The following is a 22,737-nucleotide window of genomic DNA, read 5'->3' on the forward strand; positions in this document are numbered from 1 at the left end:
CACAAAAAGCTTCTCAAATATTGTGGAAGTCCCTGTCAGTGAGAATTTCTCCTTTGCCGAGATAATCCATCCACCTGACAGGTGTGGTAAATCAATAAGCTGATTAAACAGCATGGTAATTACACAGGTGCACCTTGTGCTGGGGACAATAAAACAGCACTCCAAATGTCCCGTTTTGTCAAACAACACAATGCGAGAGATGTCTCAAGTTGAGGGAGTGTGCCATTGGCATGCTGACTGCAGGAATGTCCACCAAAGCTGTTGCCAGAGATTTTAATGTTCATTTCTCTACCATAAGCCGACTCCCAACATCATTTTAGAGAATTTGGCAGTACATCCAGCCCAAGACCTCCACATACGGCATCGTCACCTGATGGATCGTCTGAGACCGGCCACCTGGACAGCTGAAGAATCGGAGGAGTATTCCTGTCTGTAATAAGCCCTTTTGCTGGTAAAAAATATATATTTCAGATTGGCTGGGCTTGGCTCCCCAGTGGGTGTGCCTGGCCCGCAAGTGGGGTGGCAGGTAGTCGCGGTTAGAGCGTTGGGACTAGTAGCCGAAAGGTTGCAAGATCGACTCCCCGAGCTGACAAGGTAAAAAGGTGTCGTTCTGCCCCTGAACAGGCAGTTAACCCACTGTTCCTAGGCCGTCATTGAAAATAAGAATTTGTTCTTAACCGACTTGCCTAGTTAAATAAAGATAAAATAAAAATTTAAAAAGTGGGTAGGACTGGCCCGCAAGTGGGCCACTACACGCTCCCAGGCCCACCCATGGCTGCGCCCCTGCCCATTCATGTGAAATACATAGATTAGGGCCTAAAATGTTTTTCAATTGACTGATTTCCTTTTATGAACTGTAACTCAGTAAAATCTTTGAAATTGTTGCATTCATATTTTTGCTCAGTAGAGATGCTGAGTAGTAGTAGTGGAAATGCCTTTATCACGATCCTCAAAACAGGTCAACGTTGGTCAAGACACAGGAAGTCTCATTTTCATCTTTGGTACACAATCAAATCATGTATCTATCAAATGTTGCTGTCCTACTCTTTGATGGTATGCACAGTGTCTTCAAAACGGTTCAACTTGCCTCGTGGTCACTAAAGTTCATGCATGAACATGCTTATAACTTGAAAATGAAGCAATGGATCGAGGATCAGTAAGTCTACCTTTTGAATGAGGTGGTCATTTCTACAGTTACAGCCCATTGAGACGATACCTTTTCAATGGGTAGTGAATTCATGTATCCAAATTACTAAAACCTAGAATTATTCAACATAGATATTATCAGACAGAGAGACCCAACTGGGAGCTCTGAAGAGGCAACCAGTCCCGCGATATCACAAAAGCTGATAGTTTCGGTAAACAAGATTAGTCGCTACGCTAATCATTCACAAAAATGTCACCCATGCAGGAAATAGTTTTTGATGCCCAATCTATTTAACCCACAGTGGCATCGCTTGAGCCTCAATATACATTTTCCAACCAAAACATAGCTTTTATCCAGTCAATGCACTCTCAGCATCCTCATGTATGGCTGTAGGGGAAAGTCAGTAGACATGACAGAGAGAGTGCGATGGCTGTCACTATAAAACCGTTCTCCACAGACGCCCATTATGCCACATTATGGAGTGGCACTCTTCTGAACCTACTCTGTGTGTGTGTGTGTGCCCATTAGCAATCAGATTCAGAACAACAGTGAATCACTAGACATTAATATTTGCCTAGGGAGGAAGAGAGAGTTATGAATGGAGAGAAAGAGAAGAGGAGGAAGGAGAAATGGCAGCCGTTGCTGACCATGCATTAAATCATTACAGCATGGCTACTGCAACAAGACCCAGCCTGTCTCAGCCTTGGCCAGCAACCACTTTTAGAGTATCCAACATAGAGATCCTATTAAATGACTATTCTAGGTCCTAATTCTATGGTATCCAATGCCTAGTGGTTAGTCGCTCACCTACAGCTCCACAGTGACGGTGCAATTTGTACCCTGTGTAGCTATGCTGATGCCCTGGGCTTGTTGGGACGAAGCCAACCAAGGCCTGGAGCTGCCCAGGGAACCAGAAGGAGAATATGATGACCGTTGTTCCAGAGACAACAGTGGCTCTGTGAAAGCACAGTTTCCTCCTGACCTACAGCATCTATATGGATCAGCTGCAGCACTACATGGGATATAAAAGGAGAAACTGGGAGCGTTGGGAATGAGGGATATGGGTGTGTGGAAAGATACTAGCTAGGGTGGAAGGAAGGAACTTAAATGGTAAATATGGGAGTGTCAGGCTGAATCCCAAATCACCCCTTACCCTCGACCCTCCATTTGCTCATTCACGCGCGCCTCCACTATATGCACAAGTGTCCCAAATCTGAGTAGTGGCTAATTAGACCCGCCGTTAGCCACTAGGACAGAGCCAGCAAGGCTGCAGGCTCCAGAGCTAAGTGCTATCCCAACACACTGCGATATGTTTGGCGTTGAGAGGTGTACCTAATTATATGACTTGTGCGTTTGATTCACCGTCAGTATACCATGCTATAGGAGGGTGTAGAGGATTCTTTTGTCAGTGGCAATGAACAAAGCCCTATTGTTGCTTCCGGTTTACCATGCCCTACCCACCATTCTACAGACGCCTAGACTGTATACGTTTGAGTAACACCTCTGAACAAGGAGGGGGGATATTGTAATCTAGATGCTTAGTAATAGAACCCACAACAACCACCAAGGAAACTGGATTTGGCACTATTGAGACAATAGAAGGTTTTGTACATTGTGCACTGCTTCTAATCCCAAGGCAGGCCCCCACATAAAGGCCTATTTATTTGCCCTAGAACAAGGAGCACCGATGGGGGTAAATTGTTATGGGGCAGTGGTGATCAGGTGTTGACATAAAAGGCCAGCAGCGTTAAATGGAAAAGCTTGTGATAATGCATGGCACAGATTGCACGGCCACAGCGACATTCAGTGTTAATGTATAAATGATGCGCAAACAATTTTTGGGTGAATACTAATCACACACATCTCATCGTGGTGAGGGAGAATCCCAATGATTTTTGTACAGGGAACCCACCTGAATGTACTTCCATGAACAAAGGAATTATGGAAATAGTTTACATTAAAATCACCATACTGACATACACCAAATGATTAGTGATGACAAATACACAACAACGTTGTGCCATAAAATTCTTAACTACATGATTAAGGCAATGAATGTTACTAATGACTGTCAAACGGAGACAAAGTTAGACAAACACCTAAACATCAGGCATAATAGCTCCTGACTCTTCAACCAGGGGTGACAGGGTCAAAATATCACTGATGATGGTAGAGGGGGACGGGAGGGTAGCAAGTGGAATACCCTCCCTGTGAGTCTACACTAGCCACCGGCTTCCAGTCAGGCCTCTCCATAGCCCTTCCAGTCAGGCCTCTCCATAGCCCTTCCAGTCAGGCCTCTCCATAGCCCTTCCAGTCAGGCCTCTCAATAGCCTTTCCAGTCAGGCCTCTCCATAGCCCTTCCAGTCAGGCCTCTCCATAGCCCTTCCAGTCAGGCCTCTCCATAGCCCTTCCAGTCAGGCCTCTCCATAGCCCTTCCAGTCAGGCCTCTCCATAGCCCTTCCAGTCAGGCCTCTCCATAGCCCTTCCAGTCAGGCCTCTCCATAGCCCTTCCAGTCAGGCCTCTCCATAGCTCTTCCAGTCAGGCCTCCATAGCTCTTCCAGTCAGGCCTCCATAGCTCTTCCAGTCAGGCCTCCATAGCTCATTTCAATACAGTCAGGCCTAAATAGCTCATTTCAATACAGTCAGGCCTCCATAGCCCTTCCAGTCAGGCCTCCATAGCTCTTCCAGTCAGGCCTCCATAGCTCATCCAGTCAGGCCTCCATAGCTCTTCCAGTCAGGCCTCCATAGCCCTTCCAGTCAGGCCTCCATAGCTCATTTCAATACAGTCAGGCCTAAATAGCTAATTTCAATACAGTCAGGCCTCCATAGCCCTTCCAGTCAGGCCTCCATAGCCCTTCCAGTCAGGCCTCCATAGCCCTTCCAGTCAGGCCTCCATAGCCCTTCCAGTCAGGCCTCCATAGCCCTTCCAGTCAGGCCTCCATAGCCCTTCCAGTCAGGCCTCCATAGCCCTTCCAGTCAGGCCTCCATAGCCCTTCCAGTCAGGCCTCCATAGCCCTTCCAGTCAGGCCTCCATAGCCCTTCCAGTCAGGCCTCCATAGCTCTTCCAGTCAGGCCTCCATAGCTCATTTCAATACAGTCAGGCAGACAAAGAATGATGTGAGAGAAATAAAAGGAGACTGTAGGTGAGTCAGAAATCGGTGTTCTTGCTTTTAAGTAGATCAATACTACATGTGCTCAGCATGGAGAGTGAAAGGGGAACATTTTAAAAACTGATGAGAGCAGCCTTTTATTACTCTAAACACACAAGGCGCCAGGTAGCCTAGAGGTTAAGAGAGTTGGGCCAGTAATCGAGCAAGACATTTAACCCTAATTGCTCCTGTAAGTCGCTCTGGAGAAGAGTGTCTGCTAAATGACTAAAATGTTGAAGAAAAAAATATGTTTTTTTTGCTCAGTGTGGAGAGAATGAAAGCATACAGTATATATTTTATCTTTATTTAACTAGGCAAGTCAGCTAAGAACAAACTATTACTTTCACTAACAGCTGGTTAACTGCCTTCAGGGGCAGACTGACAGATTTTTACCTTGTCAGCTCAGGGATTTGATCTTGCAACCTTTCGGTTACTAGTCCAACGCTCTAACCACGAGGCCAACTGCCAGCCCAGTGTAGTATATCCTGTTGCCTAGTCACTTAAAGCCAACACTGCCTTTGGCCGCCTTTCCTTCTAGTTCTCTGCTGCCAATAACTGGAACAAATTGCAACAAAAAAAAAAAAAATCACTGAAGCTGGAGTCATATCTCTCTCTCTAACTTTAAGCATCAGCTGTCAGAGCAGCTTACCGATAACTGTACCTGTAAATATCACACCCAACTACCTCATCCCCATATTGTTACTTATCCTCTTTCTATTTTGCACCCCAGTATCTCTACTTGCACATCATCTGCACAGCTATCACTCCGGTGTTAATGTTAAATTGTAATTATTTTGCCTCTATGGCCTATTTATTGCCTTACCTCCCTACATTTGCACACACTGTACATAGATGTTTCTATTGTGTTATTGACTGTACGTTTGTTTATGTGTAACTCTGTTGTTTTTGTCACACTTCTTTGCTTTATCTTGGCCAGGTCGTAGTTGTACATGAGAACTTGTTCTCAACTGGCCTACTTGGTTTAATAAAGGTGAAATAAATAAATAAATAAATCCCTGCCTATTGATATTGTCTATTCTTCTTTAACTCTGCATCATTGGGAAAGAGCTTGTACCTTACATGACCAAAGGTATGTGGACACCTGCTCACTGAACATCACATTCCAAAATCATGGCCATTAATATGGAGTTCGTCCTCCCCTTGCATGCAACAAGAGCCTCCACTCTATTGGGAAGGCTTTCCACTAGATGTTGGAACATTGCTGCGGGGACTTGCTTCCATTCAGCCACAAGAGCATTAGTGAGTGTCTCGTAGTCTGCGTTCCAATACATCCCAAAGGAGTTCGATGGGGTTGAGGTCAGGACTCTGTGCAGGCCAATCAAGTTCTTCCACACAGATCTCGACAAACCATTTCTGTGTGGACCTCACTTTGTGCACAGGGACATTGTCATGCTGAAAGTTGGGAGCACAGAATCATCTAGAATGTCAGTGTATGCTGAGAGTTAAGATGATTTCCCTTCACTGGAACTAAGGGGCCTAGCCCGAACCATGAAAAACAGCCCCATTATTCCTCATCCACCAAACTTTACAGTTGCCACTATGCTTTGGGGCAGGTAGCGTTCTCCTGGCATCGGCTCAGCGTTCAAGACCATAATGCCCTCGAAGCTCATCACTAAACTAAGGACCCTTGGATTAAACACCTCCCTCTGCAACTGGATCCTGGACTTCCTGACGGGCCGCTCCCAGGTGGTAAGGGTAGGTAACAACACATCCGCCATACTGATCCTTAACACAGGGGCCCCTCAGGGGTACGTGCTCAGTCCCCTCCTGTACACTCATGACTGCAAGGCCAGGCACGACTCCAACACAATCAAGTTTGCCAACGACACAACAGTGGTAGGCCTGATTACCGACAACAATGAGACAGCCTATAGGGAGGAGGTCAGAGACCTGGTCATGTGGTGCCAGGACAGCAACCTCTCCCTCAATGTGATCAAGACAAAGGAGACGATTGTGGACTACAGGAAAAGGAGGACCGAGCACGCCCCCATCCTCATCAACGGGGCTGTAGTGGAACAGGTTGAGAGCTTCAAATTCCTTGGTGTCCACGTCACCAACAAAACTAACATGGTCCAAACACACTAAGACAGTCGTGAAGAGGGCACAACAAAGTATTTTCCCCCTCAGGAGACTGAAAATATTTGGCATAGGTCCTCAGATCGGCAAAAGGTTCTACATCTGCACCATCAAGAGCATCCTGACTGGTTGCATCACTGCCTGGTATGGCAACTACTCGGCTTCGGACAGCAAGGCACTACAGAGGGTAGTGCATACGGCCCAGTACTACACTGGGGCCAAGCTTCCTGCCATCCAGGACCTATATACTCGGCGGTGTCAGAGGAAGGCCCAAAAAATTCAAAGACTCCAGCCACCCTAGTCATAGACTGTTCTCTCTGCTACTGCATGGCAAGCGGTAAAGGTGCACCAATTCGAGGTCCAAAAGGCTTCTTAACAGCTTCTACCCCCAAGCAATAAGACTCATCAACAGCTAATCAAAGGACTACCCAGAACCCTCTTTTACACTGCTGCTGCTCTCTGTTTATAATCTTTGCATAGTCACTAACTCTACCTACATGTACATATTACCTCAACTGACCCAAGCACATGTTTCCACTGAGTCCAATGGTGGCTAGCTTTACACCACTCCAGCTGACATTTTGCATTGTACACGGTGATCTGAGGCTTGTGAGCAGCTGCTCAGCCATGGAAACCTATTTTATGCAGCTCCCGACAAACAGTTCTTCAAGAGGCAGTTTGGAACTCGGTAGTGAGTGTTGCAACCGAGGACAGACAATTTTTACACGTTATGCGCTTCAGCACTCTGCGATCCCGTTCTGTGAGCTTGTGTGGACTACCACTTCTCGGTTGAGCCGTTGTTGCTCCTAGATGTTTCCATTTCACAATAACAGCACTTACAGTTGACCGGGGCATCTTTAGCAGGGCAGAAATTAACAAACTGACTTGTTGGAAAGGTAGCATCCTATGACGGTGCCACGTTGAACGTCACTGAGCTCTTCAGTAAGGCCATTCTACTGTCAATGTTTGTCTCTGGAGATTGCATGGCTGTGTGCTCAATCTTATACACCTGTCAGCAACGGTTGTGGCTGAAATAGCCAAATCCACTAATTTGAAGACGTGTCCATATACTTTTTTATATATGGTGTGAGTAACCGTGTTGAGCTTAACTCAAATGGAAGGCAGTCAATTCAGGAAGTGATTTGAATTTAAAATTCTGAAATGTTTAAACTTCTGAAATAAAAAGTTTGACTTCTCAAGAAACTGAAAAGTACATTGAAAACTAATTCCCTTTTTTTTTTATTGTTGAATTGTAATTTCTGTTTACTTTCAAAATTGACTGTCTTCAATTCAAATTGACTCCAACCATGGTAAGTAAGCATTTCACCATAACGTCTACCTACACCTGTTGTATTTGGCACATGTGACATAAAATTTGATTTGGTTTCAACACAGCGCATGGAATGACTTGTTAGATCAAATGTGGCATGTTTCACAACCACCTTACACTTGAAGGGTGTCCTGTGTAGGTCTACTGTATGCTAGCCCAGCCCAAGGGGGAGTCAGTTAGTACCAGACACCTGGAGCGAGTCACAGCAGGCGTCACTTTGATAACAATGAATCCTCCAGCTGCCATTAATGAAGACTAATTTATTTCCTGTGTGTCAGTGTGCATACAGTCAGAGAGAAACATGGAGGAAACTGGCCAGAAAGGCTCAGCTGATTATGTTTATAGGGAGAATGTATGCAAAGCCAGGGTGGACAGAGAACATGTAACAAACTGCCTTGGATGTATTGACTGAGGTTTCTATGTATTAGATTTGGGTCAGCTCAGGATCTAGGGCTAGGCCTACCTATATTGGGAGAAACCATGGAACATTTAACCAGTTGGTTGCATTTCTGTGTCAACATTCAAATACGGTAGATTATGCTGGAGGACAATGAACTGGATGTGACCGACAACATTACATTATGTAAGCAAGGTAAATGACATGACCTCTTTAGGTGGGGCCGGAGCCCATGAATTTAGTAGGCTTAGAGGTCAGTGTTGGTTTTAACAAAGTAAACCGAAGTGATCAGCAACAGGTTAAAAACAATAAGGCCTTACTTGCCCAACTAGATTTTACAAAAGCAGTGAGTGATTCAAGATAAAGAACTTGTTGCACAGGTTATGGAAACACTGCAAATATACATTGTGGATAGAGTAAGAGTATACAAATGTACATGTGCCCAGGTCATATGCGAGGGGCCTTTGTGTTTGAATAAAAAAATATTTAAAAATTAAACATTCCAGAAAAGCCTAACCAGTGTCTGCTTCAAAGCATGTAATTGCCAACTGCACAAGCTTCAACAGGATGTGGAATGTGTAGACTAGAGTGTTCCATGCTCGGTGCAATTTGGTTCCGTGTACAACCCTGGTTGGCCAACTACCAGAGGGAAAAAAATAGAGACCTTGCATGGATACGTGGTGTTATACCGCAAGCCAGCTGACCAGACAGCTCCATGCCTAGCTTACACAGAGTGCTCAACCACAGGGCACCATTACAGATAGCAGCGTCCCATTTCCCAAATAGGCCACAATAAATCTTGATTCCATGATAAACCTAAATCACTATGGGACACAAATTGCCATTCAAGTAAAGTACAAATGACCCGCTCTAATGCCCTCTGGGCCTAATGTACTGGAATTAGGCCACTAAACAATATGTTCAACTATGACAGAGCAACAGGCTACTACTGTATGACAAGAGGACAGAGTCATATACATTTTTGACTGACACCAGACAGACACCGCGCTCTAGCTTGCACTTATCTGGGCTATCTGGGCTCAACTGGGCTACAAAGTGAAACATTGTATTAGGTATTCTACATTGAAACAAGTTGGTCTAGTCTGGCGGTCACTTTAATAATGACATGTCTATCTTGAGTCCAAACTAGACTACCGAAACAGTTCGAGATCTATCGGTGTTACATGATAAATCATGTGATAGACTCCAAACAAAAACTCGCACCGTCCATGCGCGAGCACTACAAGCGCACAAAACTGTTGTATTGTAGTTCCAAAACAAAATAAACACAATGAACAGACCGATCCGATTTGACCCGCTTTACCTCATTGTTAGGCGAGAAGAGAGATCCACTCCGATGCAGTTTTTTCGGCTTCAGATCTGAGCCCGGGTTCAAAAGCAAAACAATTAAATAAAAAACGACGATATCGGCGAGATACACATGGATCTACCCGCAAAGGGGTAGCCTACGATCCACAAGCAAGATAAAGATAAGCACACCTCGACGATTTCCTGGTTTCGGAGAGGGGTTGAAAGGCTGGATACAGTAGTGGAGCGCGCTTGTCAACTCCAATCAGGATCCGAGACTCATCTCTCCTTTCTAAACAGGCTACCATAAACCGTGCCAGGACAAACTAAAGTCTCTTTCTGATTTTTCTCAAAGTGGGAACTCCTCTTGATCGGTAATGCTGTGAACCTTCGTCCTGGTCTACGTAATTTCGTTGGTGTTTAACTCGAAGTAGGTTTTCATTCCATGTTCACCGGCCCCTCCTCTCTGTAGTTAGAAAATAGGTCCTTGCTATCTGGGATCAGTGGTACGTCCCAATGAAGTGGACATTTTAAAACGGCTTTTGGGAGTGATGTCCATGTCCCAAGGATGCCGGATTGCACTAACCTTTGAAAAAAATCCACACCACGCCATTCCCTAGTGGTTGAAAGGCATAACTCTAATTCGGATATTCAAGGTTGATAGAAAGTTGGGAACAAACTGTATTTATCATTATTTAAGCAACATAGGCCTGTTGGACTGAACAAGACTGCCCTATAATCAACGTTGTGCACATAACGTGAATAGTGGTGAGACAACAAATAGTTTAAGAAACTAGTTGTAGACTGTATGTAGGCAAAAACAAATATGTATATTGCCACATAGGTGCAGTGAACTGTGTAGGTCAGGCATAGTAGTGCTGTGCCCCTGGAGCAAATTATGGTTATGTGGCTTGCTCAAGGGCACATTGACAAATTTTTCACCCTGCCAGCTCAGGTATTCAAACTGGCAACATTTTGTTTACTGGCTCTAACCGCTAGGCTACCTGCCACCACCACAGGCCTTCTAACTTCATACACAATGAAGGAGGAAGATAATGGGAAAGAATATAGCGAATTATACAGTGCTGTCACCACCATGATATCTTGCACTGCATTCCTAAAACTTCTTGAGCAATACTGTAGCATTTTTCTCCTTATGGGGGTGAGGGAACTGGAGCAGAAGAGGAAGGACTGCATTATGTCTCAATGGCATGTGTAAACATCTGAAGCACTGGTAGGCCTGAACACACACGGCAGCTGTCTACAGAGCAACTGTCAGCCTGTCACACAATTTGAGCTCCCTCCATTCAATCTGCTGTCTGCTGGCCACTACTGAAACTGCACCCAAAAATAGAGTACACATTTTCAAGAAATTATATAAACTCATGTTAATTATATAATCACATTTTCCCCATCCAAGCATGTCATTTTGTGGGAAACTGGTGAGAAAATGAAAATGTGTGTGTCAAAGACGGTCCCTCTACTCCCAGAAAGTGGTTCACCTAGAAGTTGGGGCGGCAGGGTAGCTTAGTGGTTAGCGCGTTGGACTAGTAACCAGAAGGTTGCAAGTTCAAATCCTCCAAGCTGACAAAGTACAAATCTGTCATTCTGTCCCTGAACAGGCACTTAACCAACTGTTCCTAGGCTGTCATTGAAAATGAGAATTTGTTCTTAACTTGCCTAGTTAAATAAAGGTAAAAAAAATAAAAGTAGACTGTGCTGTAATGTTAGGATTCTCTTTTGCACAGTTTCACATGGACTTGTTGGACTTGGACAAGTGATTAGATAATATGGACAAGTGATTAGATAATATGAGAGTTAGATTAAGGTAGATTAAGGTAGCAACAAATATAGTTTATATATACTGACTGGAATTTTCTCAAACAAAATAGTATTTACCTAGTAAACTCAGTTTAGAGAGAGAGAGAGAGCGTTTGTGCCCTCTTTTTAGGGGTTATGTAAACAGGAATCTAGTTTACTGCATTATAAGACAGTAGCAAAAAATGAGAGTAGAAGAGATTGAAACTTAGTCTGGAAAACAATGTGAATGGTGGTGGAGGCAAGGGGTTGAGTACTAATCAATTTAATAAGGATTAATATGGGTCATGGATTTCACTGTGCATAATAGATAACATTCTCTTATGAAAAATAGTGTGTGTGTTTGGAGGACAGGAGAGCGGGAGAGAGAGAGGGGGGGGGGGGGGGGGGGTAGAGAGATCTGGGCCAGTCGCCAGGCTGAGGGAAGCTAAAGAAATGTAGCCCAAATGAGCCGACTAGGTCTCTGACCTCTACTAGGGGAAATGGGGAGGAAGACCTAAGGCACAAATATGTAAGTCACAGCACAGTGGAAGAAGATAGGTCTATGTTAAGGAGGATTTAGAGCTGAAACTCGTAATTTTTTCTTTTTTCTTTCTTTATCAAACCTTAGCAGTTTGTCCCTCTTCAACTGTTTGCTCGGTCTGTAGACTGGTGGTGTTTGACAGGTATTGAGTGTTGCTCAGCATTTTGCACTCATGTAGCCTGCAGTAGTTAAAGTTTAAGCACGCCCTCTACTGGCCGGTCAAACAAAATACAGTACTAATATACGCCGTTAGATGGCGGAAGATACTACCTGTTTTTATTAAGAGAATGATTTTATGTTTTAATATTGATAAGTGTAGCCTACAATTTTGTTTGAGAAAATTCCAGTCAGTTTGTATACGTAAACCATATTTGTTGCTATGTAGTCTATAGTTGCGCCCTTATCTGATTTATCAGGAAAAAGAACACATAGCAAGCAGCTCAACATAACTGGCATGTCCATGTACCAGTACACATTGTATATCCACATTTCCCTTTAGTCTGCCAATAACATACAGTATGTGATGTATTTGTATTAAAACTCCTATATGTAGGCCTAATTAAATAAAAAAATATTAAATGATGTGTGGGGTAGCAGCATATTTTCTTTCACTGGGATGAGGTGACCTCAAGTGTGTTTGTGTATGTCACAGTAGGTTGGTGGCACCTTTATTGGGGAGGACTGGCTCGTGGTAATGGCTGGAGCAGAATATGTGGTATCAAATATTCCTTTTGCTCCGTTCCAACCATTATGTTGAGCCGTCCTCCCCTCAGCAGCCTCCACTGCTGTTTACAGAGTTTATACTCTGTCACTCTTTCTCCACATGCCTCGTGGCACTGATACCCCGACCATGGATCTGCTTGGAAACAAACTGCAGCGGTTCGGGTTACCAGGCAAGATCGATGGCGAGTGTGAGCCGCACGCTGGATGAGGGTGTCGCGTTGCGCGGAGGGGAGAGTATCGATGCATGGCCGATCGCTATCATAATCACACTTCCCCTCTTATCGCGCCTTCTGCTCCAGCTGCCTACTGAATAAAACATCCTCCTTCCTGTTGAAGAGTCACACCCCAAAATCTGGAGGGAAATAGACTCAAGAAGTCTCACTCATGCGTAAAGACACATGGCACCCTTTTATATAACTCATTAGGAATGAATGAATAGGTGTGTGTAACAGTATAACTTTAGTCCGTCCCCGCGACCAAACCAGGGACCCTCTGCACACATCAACTGACACCCACGAAGCATCATTACCCATCCCTCCACAAAAGCCGCAGCCCTTGCAGAGGAAGGGGAACCACTACTTCAAGGTCTCAAAGCGAGTGACGTCACCGATTGAAACGCTGGTAGCGCGCAACACCGCTAACTAAGCTAGCCATTTCACATGCTTTTCACGAAACAGAACACTCAAGAGATTGAAAATACTGTATTATTGGTGCTAACACGAACTGCTGCAGACAGAGACCAAAAAAAGAGAAATAGGAATGTTTCTCCCATCTCTGATCAGGAAAATAATGAGTTGGCCTACAGATTACAAAGACAAGGATGAGGGGGGTTAGTTTGAGTTTTATCCAAGTTCGTTTTAAGTTCCTTCTTCCTCTCTCTCTGACACACACATCCCAGAAGGCTTCACCTGAGGGCTGTAAATCAGTTACAGAGAACTGCCCCCCACACAAAGAGATACCACAGGTGCAGTGGCCCTTAGGGCGAGCAATTTAACAGGGAGAGGGGGTGGGGGGCATGAAGAGGATGTATTTGCCCAAGATATGTTCCCTCATATGTGGGAGACCTGGAGGACAGCCCCAGGGTTGGAAGGACTGGGTGGGCCAAAAAGAGCATGGGAAAACTCTCAAAAGAACATGTGTGATGCAGTGCCATGAGTAAGACTGAAGTAGCTATGGGACTAGAGAAGCACAACAATAGTTATAGTCATCTATAAGAGGACTCGCCTCAATGGAAAATATGGAATAGGAATCAACACAAGACAGTGAGATATAGACTAAGATGCATATAGGTAACTGTGAGATTCCCATCTGGCTTCTGACTGCTCTGCAAACATATTTAAATTCCAAAGCACATTCAATTAAACTTAAATTAAAATGGTATCAACATCACAACATTCAGGATGGGAAAAGCAAACAAATAGCTTCCAGAAAATTACCTGGTTATTTTGGGGAAGAGGAAGCATTTGGCAAAATTCCTCAACAATGTTCATGTCCCTCCTCCTCTGGGACTCAAGTTTAGGGGATGTCAATCAATAAGACATAATGAGATTTATGTATAACTAACTGCTACTCTTTATGCCCAGCAGGGAATACTTTGTGACCTTTGAACAAACCTAAAGAACCATGCACAGTCTTAATTCAGACAACAGATTATTTAAAAGAGTCCTGCAAAATGAGAATGATTGTGCTCTTGCACATACATTGCATTTGGAAAGTATTCAGACCCATTGACTTTTTCCACACTTTGTTACATTACAGCCTTATTCTAAAATCCTCATCAACACACACACAATACCCCTTAATGACAAAGAGAAAAAAGGTTTAGACATTTTTGCAAATGTATTAAAAATAACAGAAATACCTTATTTACGTAAGTATTCGAAATTGAGCTCAGATGCATCCGGTTTCCATTGACCATCCTTGAGATGTTTTTACAATTTGATGAGACTCCCCCTGTGGTAAAATTAAATTGATTAGACATGTTTTGGAAAGGCACACACTGGTCTTTATATGGTCCCACAGCTGACAGTGCAAAGTCAGAGCAAAAACCAAGCCATGAGGTCGAAGGAATTGTCCATAGAGCTCCGAGACAGAAAACTAGCTCTGTGGAAGGGTACCAAACATTTCTGCAGCATTTAAGATCTTAAATGGAAGAAGTTTGGAACCGTTAAGACTCTTCCTAGAGCTGGCCGCCCAGCCAAACTGAGCAATCGGGGGAGAAGGGCCTTTGTCATGGAGGTGACCAAGGACCCGATGGTCACTGACAGTGCTCCAGAGTTCCTCTGTGGAGATGAGAGAACCTTCCAGAAGGACAACCATCTCTGCAGCACTCCACTAATCAGGCCTTTATGGTAGTGGCCAGACAGAAGCCACTCCTTTATTTTTATTTATCTGTTATTTTACCAGGTAAGTTGACTGAGAACACATTCTCATTTGCAGCAACGACCTGGGGAATAGTTACAGGGGAGAGGAGGGGGATGAATGAGCCAATTGTATACTGGGGATTATTAGGTGACCATGATGGTTTGATAGCCAGATTGGGAATTTAGCCAGGACACCAGGGTTAACACCCCTAAATGCCATGGGATCTTTAATGACCTCAGAGAGTCAGGACACCCGTTTAACTTCCCATCCGAAAGACAGAACCCTACACAGGGCAGTGTCCCCAATTACTGCCCTGAGGCATTGGGATCTTTTTTTACACCAGAGGAAAGAGTGCCTCCTACTGGCCCTACAACACCACTTCCAGCAGCATCTGGTCTCCTATCCAGGAACTGACCAGGACCAACCCTGCTTAGCTTCAGAAGCAAGCCAGCAGTGGTATGCAGGGTGGTATGCTGCTGCCAGTAAAAGGCACATGACAGCCCACTTGGAGTTTGCCAAAAGGCACCTAAAGGACTCTCAGGCCATGAGAAACAAGATTCTCTGGTCTGATGAAATCAAGATTGAACTCTTTGTCCTGAATGCCGAGCTTCACGTCTGGAGGAAACCTGGCACCATCCCGCCGGTGAAGCATGGTGGTGGCAGCATCATGCTGTGGGGATGTTTTTCAGCAGCAGGGACTGGGAGACTAGTCAGAATTGAGGGAAAGATTAACAGAGCAAAGTACAGAGAGATCCTTGTTGAAAACCTGCTCCAGAGTGCTCAGGACCTCAGACTGGGGCAAAGTTTCACCTCCCAACAGCACAACGACCTTTAGCATACAGCCAAGACAATGCAGGAGTGGCTTCGGGACAAGTCTCTGAATGCCCTTGAGTGGCCCAGCCAGAGTCCGGACTTGAACCCGATCAAACATCCCTGGAGAGACCTGAAAATAGCTGTATAGCGTCGCTCCCCATCCAACCTGACAGAGCTTGAGAGGATCTGCAGAGAAGAATGGGAGAAACTCCCCAAATACAGGTGTACCAAGCTTGTTGCATCATACCCAAGAAGACTGTAATCACTACCAAAGGTGCTTCAACAAAGTACTGAGTAAAGGGTCTGAGGGTCTGTAAATGTGATGTTTTTTCTTTTTAATAAACTTGCAAAATGTCTAAACATGTTTTTGCTTTTTAATTATGGGGTATTGTGTGGAGATTGAGGGAGGGGGGAATAGGGCTTGAACGTAACAATCAAGAGGTCTGAATACTTTCCGAAAAGCACTGTACAGTATGCCACTTACTGGCAAATAACCTTGGGACGGGCACTCAAGCCCCAAGTTAACCGCACTGGTTTAAGTGCCAACTGTTTGAGAAGAAATAAATATGCTATTGAGACAATTAGCTAACAAAGTGGTCAGGATGGGGTGAGTCGCAGCGAAGAGACAAGATGATACGGAGAACGCAGAGCAGGGTGTGAAGTGACAGTCAGCACATCTGGTCTCATCTATAATGCATGGTTCTTTAAACGGCAGTTTGTCGCATATTGAGCGCTGCCACCTGAAATCAACACTGACACCCAAGCTTCTGCCTGGGGAAACAGGCTAGAGGAGAGTGAGAGGATGGAGAGGAGGAGGAGAGAAAGAGAGAAGTCAAGAGTCAGAGTTCTGTTCATCCCAACATATCCCTTGCTTTCGAGCCTGAAACTATTTGAGATACAGTAGAGAATACATCTGGCTATGTTCTAAGAGTGTGTAGACGTATTCACAACACTGAATACCATACTTCTCGTCTTTTATTATTAAAATGAAAAACTAAATTAGCGCCCTAAACAAAATAGAACGTCAGGAATAATCTTAATCAGCAATCCAAAGTGTGAACTTGGTATCATTTTCTCACATTCAATTCTAAACACACAGCTCAGATTCCTCTCGGTTCCAAAACAAAAAACATTATTTTCACATAATGACAGCCCATCCACTGCCTGCCATCATCTCTTTGACAAAGACAGGTGAAGTGGGCAAATTAACAGTCTATTTCCCTGTGATGAGGGGGTTTCTCAGCACCACGATCACGGAGTCTCCTCTCAGAAACATCTTGGAGACGTAACGGTCCTTGTTTACTGGTTTGGACTTCTTCTTGCCCTTGCCACTCTTGGGCACTTCTGTCCACATCTCCTTCACATTCTCCAGGACCATGTTGCAGTGTCTGCATTGAGAGGGGAATACAAATGTATACAGTTAACCAAAAAAGCATTAAGAATCAAGTCTTTGGGGGGTCTTTGGGGGGGATATGGGTAACATGTGATAACAAAATGCACACATTATCTTGTGTCTGTATTTGTTGGACATTTGTGGTTAACCATATAACTCCAATTGATGACTTCCCAACTATTTTTTTTATGTTTTTTATTTCACCTTTATTTAACCAGGTAAGCTAGTTGAGAACAAGTTCTCATTTGCAACTGCGACCTGGCCAAGATAAAGCAAAGCAGTTCGACACATACAACAACACAGAGTTACACATGGAATAAACAAAACATACAGTCAATAATACAGTAGAAAACAAAGTCTATATACAGTGAGTGCAAATTAAGTCAAATAAGGGAGTTAAGGCAATAAATAGGCCATGGTGGCGAAGTAATTACAATATGGCAATTAAACACTGGAATGGTAGATGTGCAAAAGATGGATGTGCAAGTAGAGATGCTGTGGTGCAAAAGGAGCAAAATAAATAAATACAGTATGTGGATGAGGTAGATAGATGGGCTGTATACAGATGGGCTATGAACAGGTGCAGTGATCTGTGAGCTGCTCTGACAGCTGGTTCTTAAAGCTAATGAGGGAGATGGGAATCTCCAGCTTCAGTGATTTTTGCAGTTCGTTCCAGTCAGTGGCAGCAGAGAACTGGAAGGAAAGGCGACCAAAGGAGGAATTGGCTTTGGGGGTGACCAGTGAGATATACCTACTGGAGCGCGTGCTACGAGTGGGTGCTGCTATGGTGACCAGCGAAGCAGAGACTTGAAGATAACCTGTAGCCAGTGGGTTTAGCGACAAGTATGAAGCGAGGGCCAGCCAACGAGAGCGTACAGGTCGCAGTGGTGGGTAGTATATGGGGCTTTGGTGACAAAACGGATGGCACTGTGATAAACTACATCCAGTTTGCTGAGTAGAGTGTTGGAGGCTATTTTATAGATGACATCGCCGAAGTCAAGGATCGGAAGGATGGTCAGTTTTACGAGGGTATGTTTGGCAGCATGAGTGAAGGAAGCTTTGTTTCGAAATAGGAAGCAAATTCTAGATTACATTTTTGATTGGAGATGCTTAATGTGAGTCTGGAAGGAGAGTTTACAGTCTAGCCAGACACCTAGGTATTTGTAGTTATCCACGTATTCTAAGTCAGAGCCGTCCAGAGTAGTGATGCTGGATGGGCGGGCAGGTGCGGGCAATGATTGGTTGAATAGCATGCATTTAGTTTTATTTGCGTTTAAGAGCAAGTTGGAGGCCACGGAAGGAGAGTTGTATGGCATTGAAGCTCGTCTGGAGGTTAGTTAACACAATGTCCAAAGAAGGGCCAGAAGTATACAGAATGGTGTCGTCTGCGTGGAGGTAGATCAGAGAATCACCAGCAGCAAGAGCAACATCATTGACGTATACAGAGAAGAGAGTCAGCCCGAGAATTGAACCCTGTGACACCCCCATAGAGACTGCCAAAGGTCCGGACAACAGGCCCTCCGATTTGACACACTGAGCTCTATCAGAGAAGTAGTTGGTGAACCAGGCAAGGCAATCATTTGAGAAACCAAGGCTGTTGAGTCTGCCAATAAGAATGTGGTGATTGACAGAGTCGAAAGCCTTGGCCAGGTCGATGAATACAGCTGCACAGTAATGTCTCTTATCGATGGCGGTTATGATATCATTAAGGACCTTGTGCGTGGCTGAGGTGAACCCATGACCAGCTTGGAAACCAGATTGCATAGCGGAGAAGGTACGATGTGATTCAAAATGGTCAGTAATCGTTTTGTTAACTTGGCTTTCGAATACCTTAGAGATGCAGGGTAGGATAGATATAGGTCTGTAGCAGTTTGGGTCTAGAGTGTCTCCCCCTTTGAAGAGGGGGATGACCGCGGTAGCTTTCCAATCTTTGGGAATCTCAGACGATACGAAAGAGAGGTTGAACAGGCTAGTAATAGGGGTTGTAACAATTTCGGCAGATAATTTTAGAAAGAGAGGGTCCAGATTGTCTAGCCCGGCGGATTTGTAGCGGTCCAGATTTTGCAGCTCTTTCACAACATCAGCTATCTGGATATGGGTGAAGGAGAAATGGTGGGGGCTTGGGCGGGTTGCTGTGGAGGGTGCTGGGCAGTTGACCTGGGTAGGGGTTGCCAGGTGGAAAGCATGGCCAGCCGTAGAGAAATGCTTATTGAAATTCTCAATTATAGTGGATTTGTCGGCTTGTGGAAAATACAGTGGCCTAGCTACATAAATACCTGTCAAATGCCTTGACACGGCCAAGCAGCTTCTTGTTGTTTCGGCAGTTGACGAGGACCTGTGTGTTGTTTTTGACAGACTGGGTGAGCACAGACAGGGGCCCAGTATTAAACTCCTCCTCCTCCCGCTTCTGGAGCTCCTCAGGAGTCATCTCAGACTTGGGTTTATTTAACAGGCTCCTGGAAGGATTATTGAGGATACTTATTGTTAACAGAGTTAAACTCCAAGCAATTCAAACATTGTTGATCGAGATGATGATGATTGAGACTTGACCAAACTAACGTTAATTTAGACCAACAGTTAGCTGCTAACAAAGTGGAAAACTGTTTTACATGAAGTGGCCAAAGGCAATATGTATTAGCTTGTTGGCTGATAAGTTCCTAGGTTTATTATGGTTAGCTAGCTACAGTAGTTACTATCGCTAGTAACGTTAGGTCATCATACACTATCGTTAACCAGCCAGCCAGCTAGCCAAATTTAACCACAATTCTTTCCACAGTGATTAGGCTCTGTTTAACTGTATATAAACAATGCACACATTGGTCATTTAAAGTAAGTTACTTACATATTTTCTTCAGCGAATGGCGATTTTAGCAGGAAACCAAGCTAGTAAATATGTTAGCTTTTTGCCTGCTTCTTTAATCTCCAACGCCACACTCGTGTGTTCTCTGTACAACAACTTCTTCTTCTTTGGTTTAAGGGCAGTTGGCATTCAATTTTGTTGTATTACCGCCACCTACTAGACTGGAGTATATATATACCCTTATGCTTTGCTTGAAAAATAAATTAACAAAACCCTACCATCTAACCCTACACTCAACGAAAACCCACCACCCTACTCCACTATTTAATCTATCAAGTCCTACCTCAGGCCAAAAGCCTTAAAAGACAGGACACCACTACACAACACACCCTGTAACTCTGACATCAAGTCTCGTACACCCAAATTTCTCTCTGCATCTGCCACTACAACCTACATTTTCTGTGACTTAAGTTCTATCCCTGCAGTACAGTTGATAGCCATTGCTATAAATGCAAAAAATCCAATCTTACTAAAACATACAGTGCCTTGCGAAAGTATTCGGCCCCCTTGAACTTTGCGACCTTTTGCCACATTTCAGGCTTCAAACATAAAGATATAAAACTGTATTTTTTTGTGAAGAATCAACAACAAGTGGGACACAATGATGAAGTGGAACGACATTTATTGGATATTTCAAACTTTTTTAACAAATCAAAAACTGAAAAATTGGGCGTGCAAAATTATTCAGCCCCTTTACTTTCAGTGCAGCAAACTCTCTCCAGAAGTTCAGTGAGGATCTCTGAATGATCCAATGTTGACCTAAATGACTAATGATGATAAATACAATCCACCTGTGTGTAATCAAGTCTCTGTATAAATGCACCTGCACTGTGATAGTCTCAGAGGTCCGTTAAAAGCGCAGAGAGCATCATGAAGAACAAGGAACACACCAGGCAGGTCCGAGATACTGTTGTGAAGAAGTTTAAAGCCGGATTTGGATACAAAAATATTTCCCAAGCTTTAAACATCCCAAGGAGCACTGTGCAAGCGATAATATTGAAATGGAAGGAGTATCAGACCACTGCAAATCTACCAAGACCTGGCCGTCCCTCTAAACTTTCAGCTCATACAAGGAGAAGACTGATCAGAGATGCAGCCAAGAGGCCCATGATCACTCTGGATGAACTGCAGAGATCTACAGCTGAGGTGGGAGACTCTGTCCATAGGACAACAATCAGTCGTATATTGCACAAATCTGGCCTTTATGGAAGAGTGGCAAGAAGAAAGCCATTTCTTAAAGATATCCATAAAAAGTGTTGTTTAAAGTTTGCCACAAGCCACCTAGGAGACACACCAAACATGTGGAAGAAGGTGCTCTGATCAGATGAAACCAAAATTGAACTTTTTGGCAACAATGCAAAACGTTATGTTTGGCGTAAAAGCAACACAGCTGAACACACCATCCCCACTGTCAAACATGGTGGTGGCAGCATCATGGTTTGGGCCTGCTTTTCTTCAGCAGGGACAGGGAAGATGGTTAAAATGGATGGGAAGATGGATGGAGCCAAATACAGGACCATTCTGGAAGAAAACCTGATGGAGTCTGCAAAAGACCTGAGACTGGGACGGAGATTTGTCTTCCAACAAGACAATGATCCAAAACATAAAGCAAAATCTACAATGGAATGGTTCAAAAATAAACATATCCAGGTGTTAGAATGGCCAAGTCAAAGTCCAGACCTGAATCCAATTGAGAATCTGTGGAAAGAACTGAAAACTGCTGTTCACAAATGCTCTCCATCCAACCTCACTGAGCTCGAGTTGTTTTGCAAGGAGGAATGTCAGTCTCTCGATGTGCAAAACTGATAGAGACATACCCCAAGCGACTTACAGCTGTAATCGCAGCAAAAGGTGGCACCACAAAGTATTAACTTAAGGGGGCTGAATAATTTTGCACGCCCAATTTTTCTGTTTTTGATTTGTTAAAAAAGTTTGAAATATCCAATAAATGTCATTCCACTTCATGATTGTGTCCCACTTGTTGTTGATTCTTCACAAAAAAATACAGTTTTATATCTTTATGTTTGAAGCCTGAAATGTGGCAAAAGGTCGCAAAGTTCAAGGGGGCCGAATACTTTCGCAAGGCACTGTACATCACTTGTTGGCCTATCCCTCTGTACTGGGTCCTCGCACCTTGACTACTGTGGTCAGGTACCACAAAAAGGGACTTTTGTGCCACAAAAAGGGAAAATTGCAATTGGCTGAGAATAGGGCAGCACTGCTGGTCCTTGGATAGAGAGCTAATATTAATAATATGCATGTCAGTCTCTCCTGGCTCAAAGTGGAGGAGAGATTGACTTCATCGCTACTTGTATTTATGAGAGTTATTGACATGTTGAATGCACTGATCTGTCTGTTTGAACTACTGGCAAACAGCTCGGACACCTATTCATACCCCACAAGACATGCAACAAGAGGTCTCTTCACAATCCCCAAGTCCAGAACAGACTATTGGAGTTGCACAATACTACATAGAGCCATGACTACATGGAACTCTATTCAACATCAAGTAACTGATGCTAGCAGTAAAAAACACATCTTAAAAAAACCAACATCTTATGGAACAGCAGGGACTGTGAAGCAACACAAACATAGGCACATACACATGCATACACACAATAACATACACACTATATACACACATACACATGGATTTAGTACTGTAGATATATGGTAGTGGTGGAGCGGGGGGCACACATTGCCTGAGGGCACACAGTGTGTTGGGAAATCTGTGAATGTATTGTAATGTTTTTAAAATGGTATAAACTGCCTTCATTTTGCTGGACCCCAGGAAGAGTTGCCAAGGCAGCAGCT

General features: G+C 44.1%; 2 protein-coding genes across 3 annotated transcripts in view; both read right to left on the bottom strand.

The window, feature by feature from the left end:
• Positions 1-10,022, bottom strand: part of vaspb (vasodilator stimulated phosphoprotein b) — a 32,323-nt gene extending 22,301 nt beyond the window's left edge. Inside the window, exon 1 of one of the 2 annotated variants that reach the window (XM_021582798.2) lies at positions 9,446-10,022. In XM_021582798.2, coding sequence (XP_021438473.1) covers positions 9,446-9,450 — 5 coding nt within the window. In that variant the 5' untranslated portion in view covers positions 9,451-10,022. The remainder of the gene's footprint in view (positions 1-9,445) is intronic. The other variant, XM_021582795.2, reaches the window with a different exon arrangement.
• A 6,605-nt stretch (positions 10,023-16,627) lies between these two features.
• On the bottom strand, positions 16,628-20,127 carry snrpd2 (small nuclear ribonucleoprotein D2 polypeptide). Its single transcript, XM_021582799.2, has 3 exons — positions 19,906-20,127; positions 19,340-19,519; positions 16,628-17,058 (listed from the first exon to the last, which is right to left on the bottom strand). Coding segments are annotated over exons 1-3 (357 nt in total). The 5' UTR covers positions 19,908-20,127; the 3' UTR covers positions 16,628-16,883.
• Positions 20,128-22,737: the final 2,610 nt, after the last annotated feature.

This window comes from Oncorhynchus mykiss, chromosome 24 (genome assembly GCF_013265735.2).
Source record: "Oncorhynchus mykiss isolate Arlee chromosome 24, USDA_OmykA_1.1, whole genome shotgun sequence".
Taxonomy (NCBI): domain Eukaryota; kingdom Metazoa; phylum Chordata; class Actinopteri; order Salmoniformes; family Salmonidae; genus Oncorhynchus; species Oncorhynchus mykiss.

Excerpts from the sequence above, each read along its gene's own strand:
- snrpd2 (XM_021582799.2), bottom strand. Across the intron at positions 17,059-19,339 it reads CGTGTCAAGGCATTTGACAG|ACACTGCAACATGGTCCTGG; the intron begins GTATTTATGTAG and ends CTCTCAATGCAG.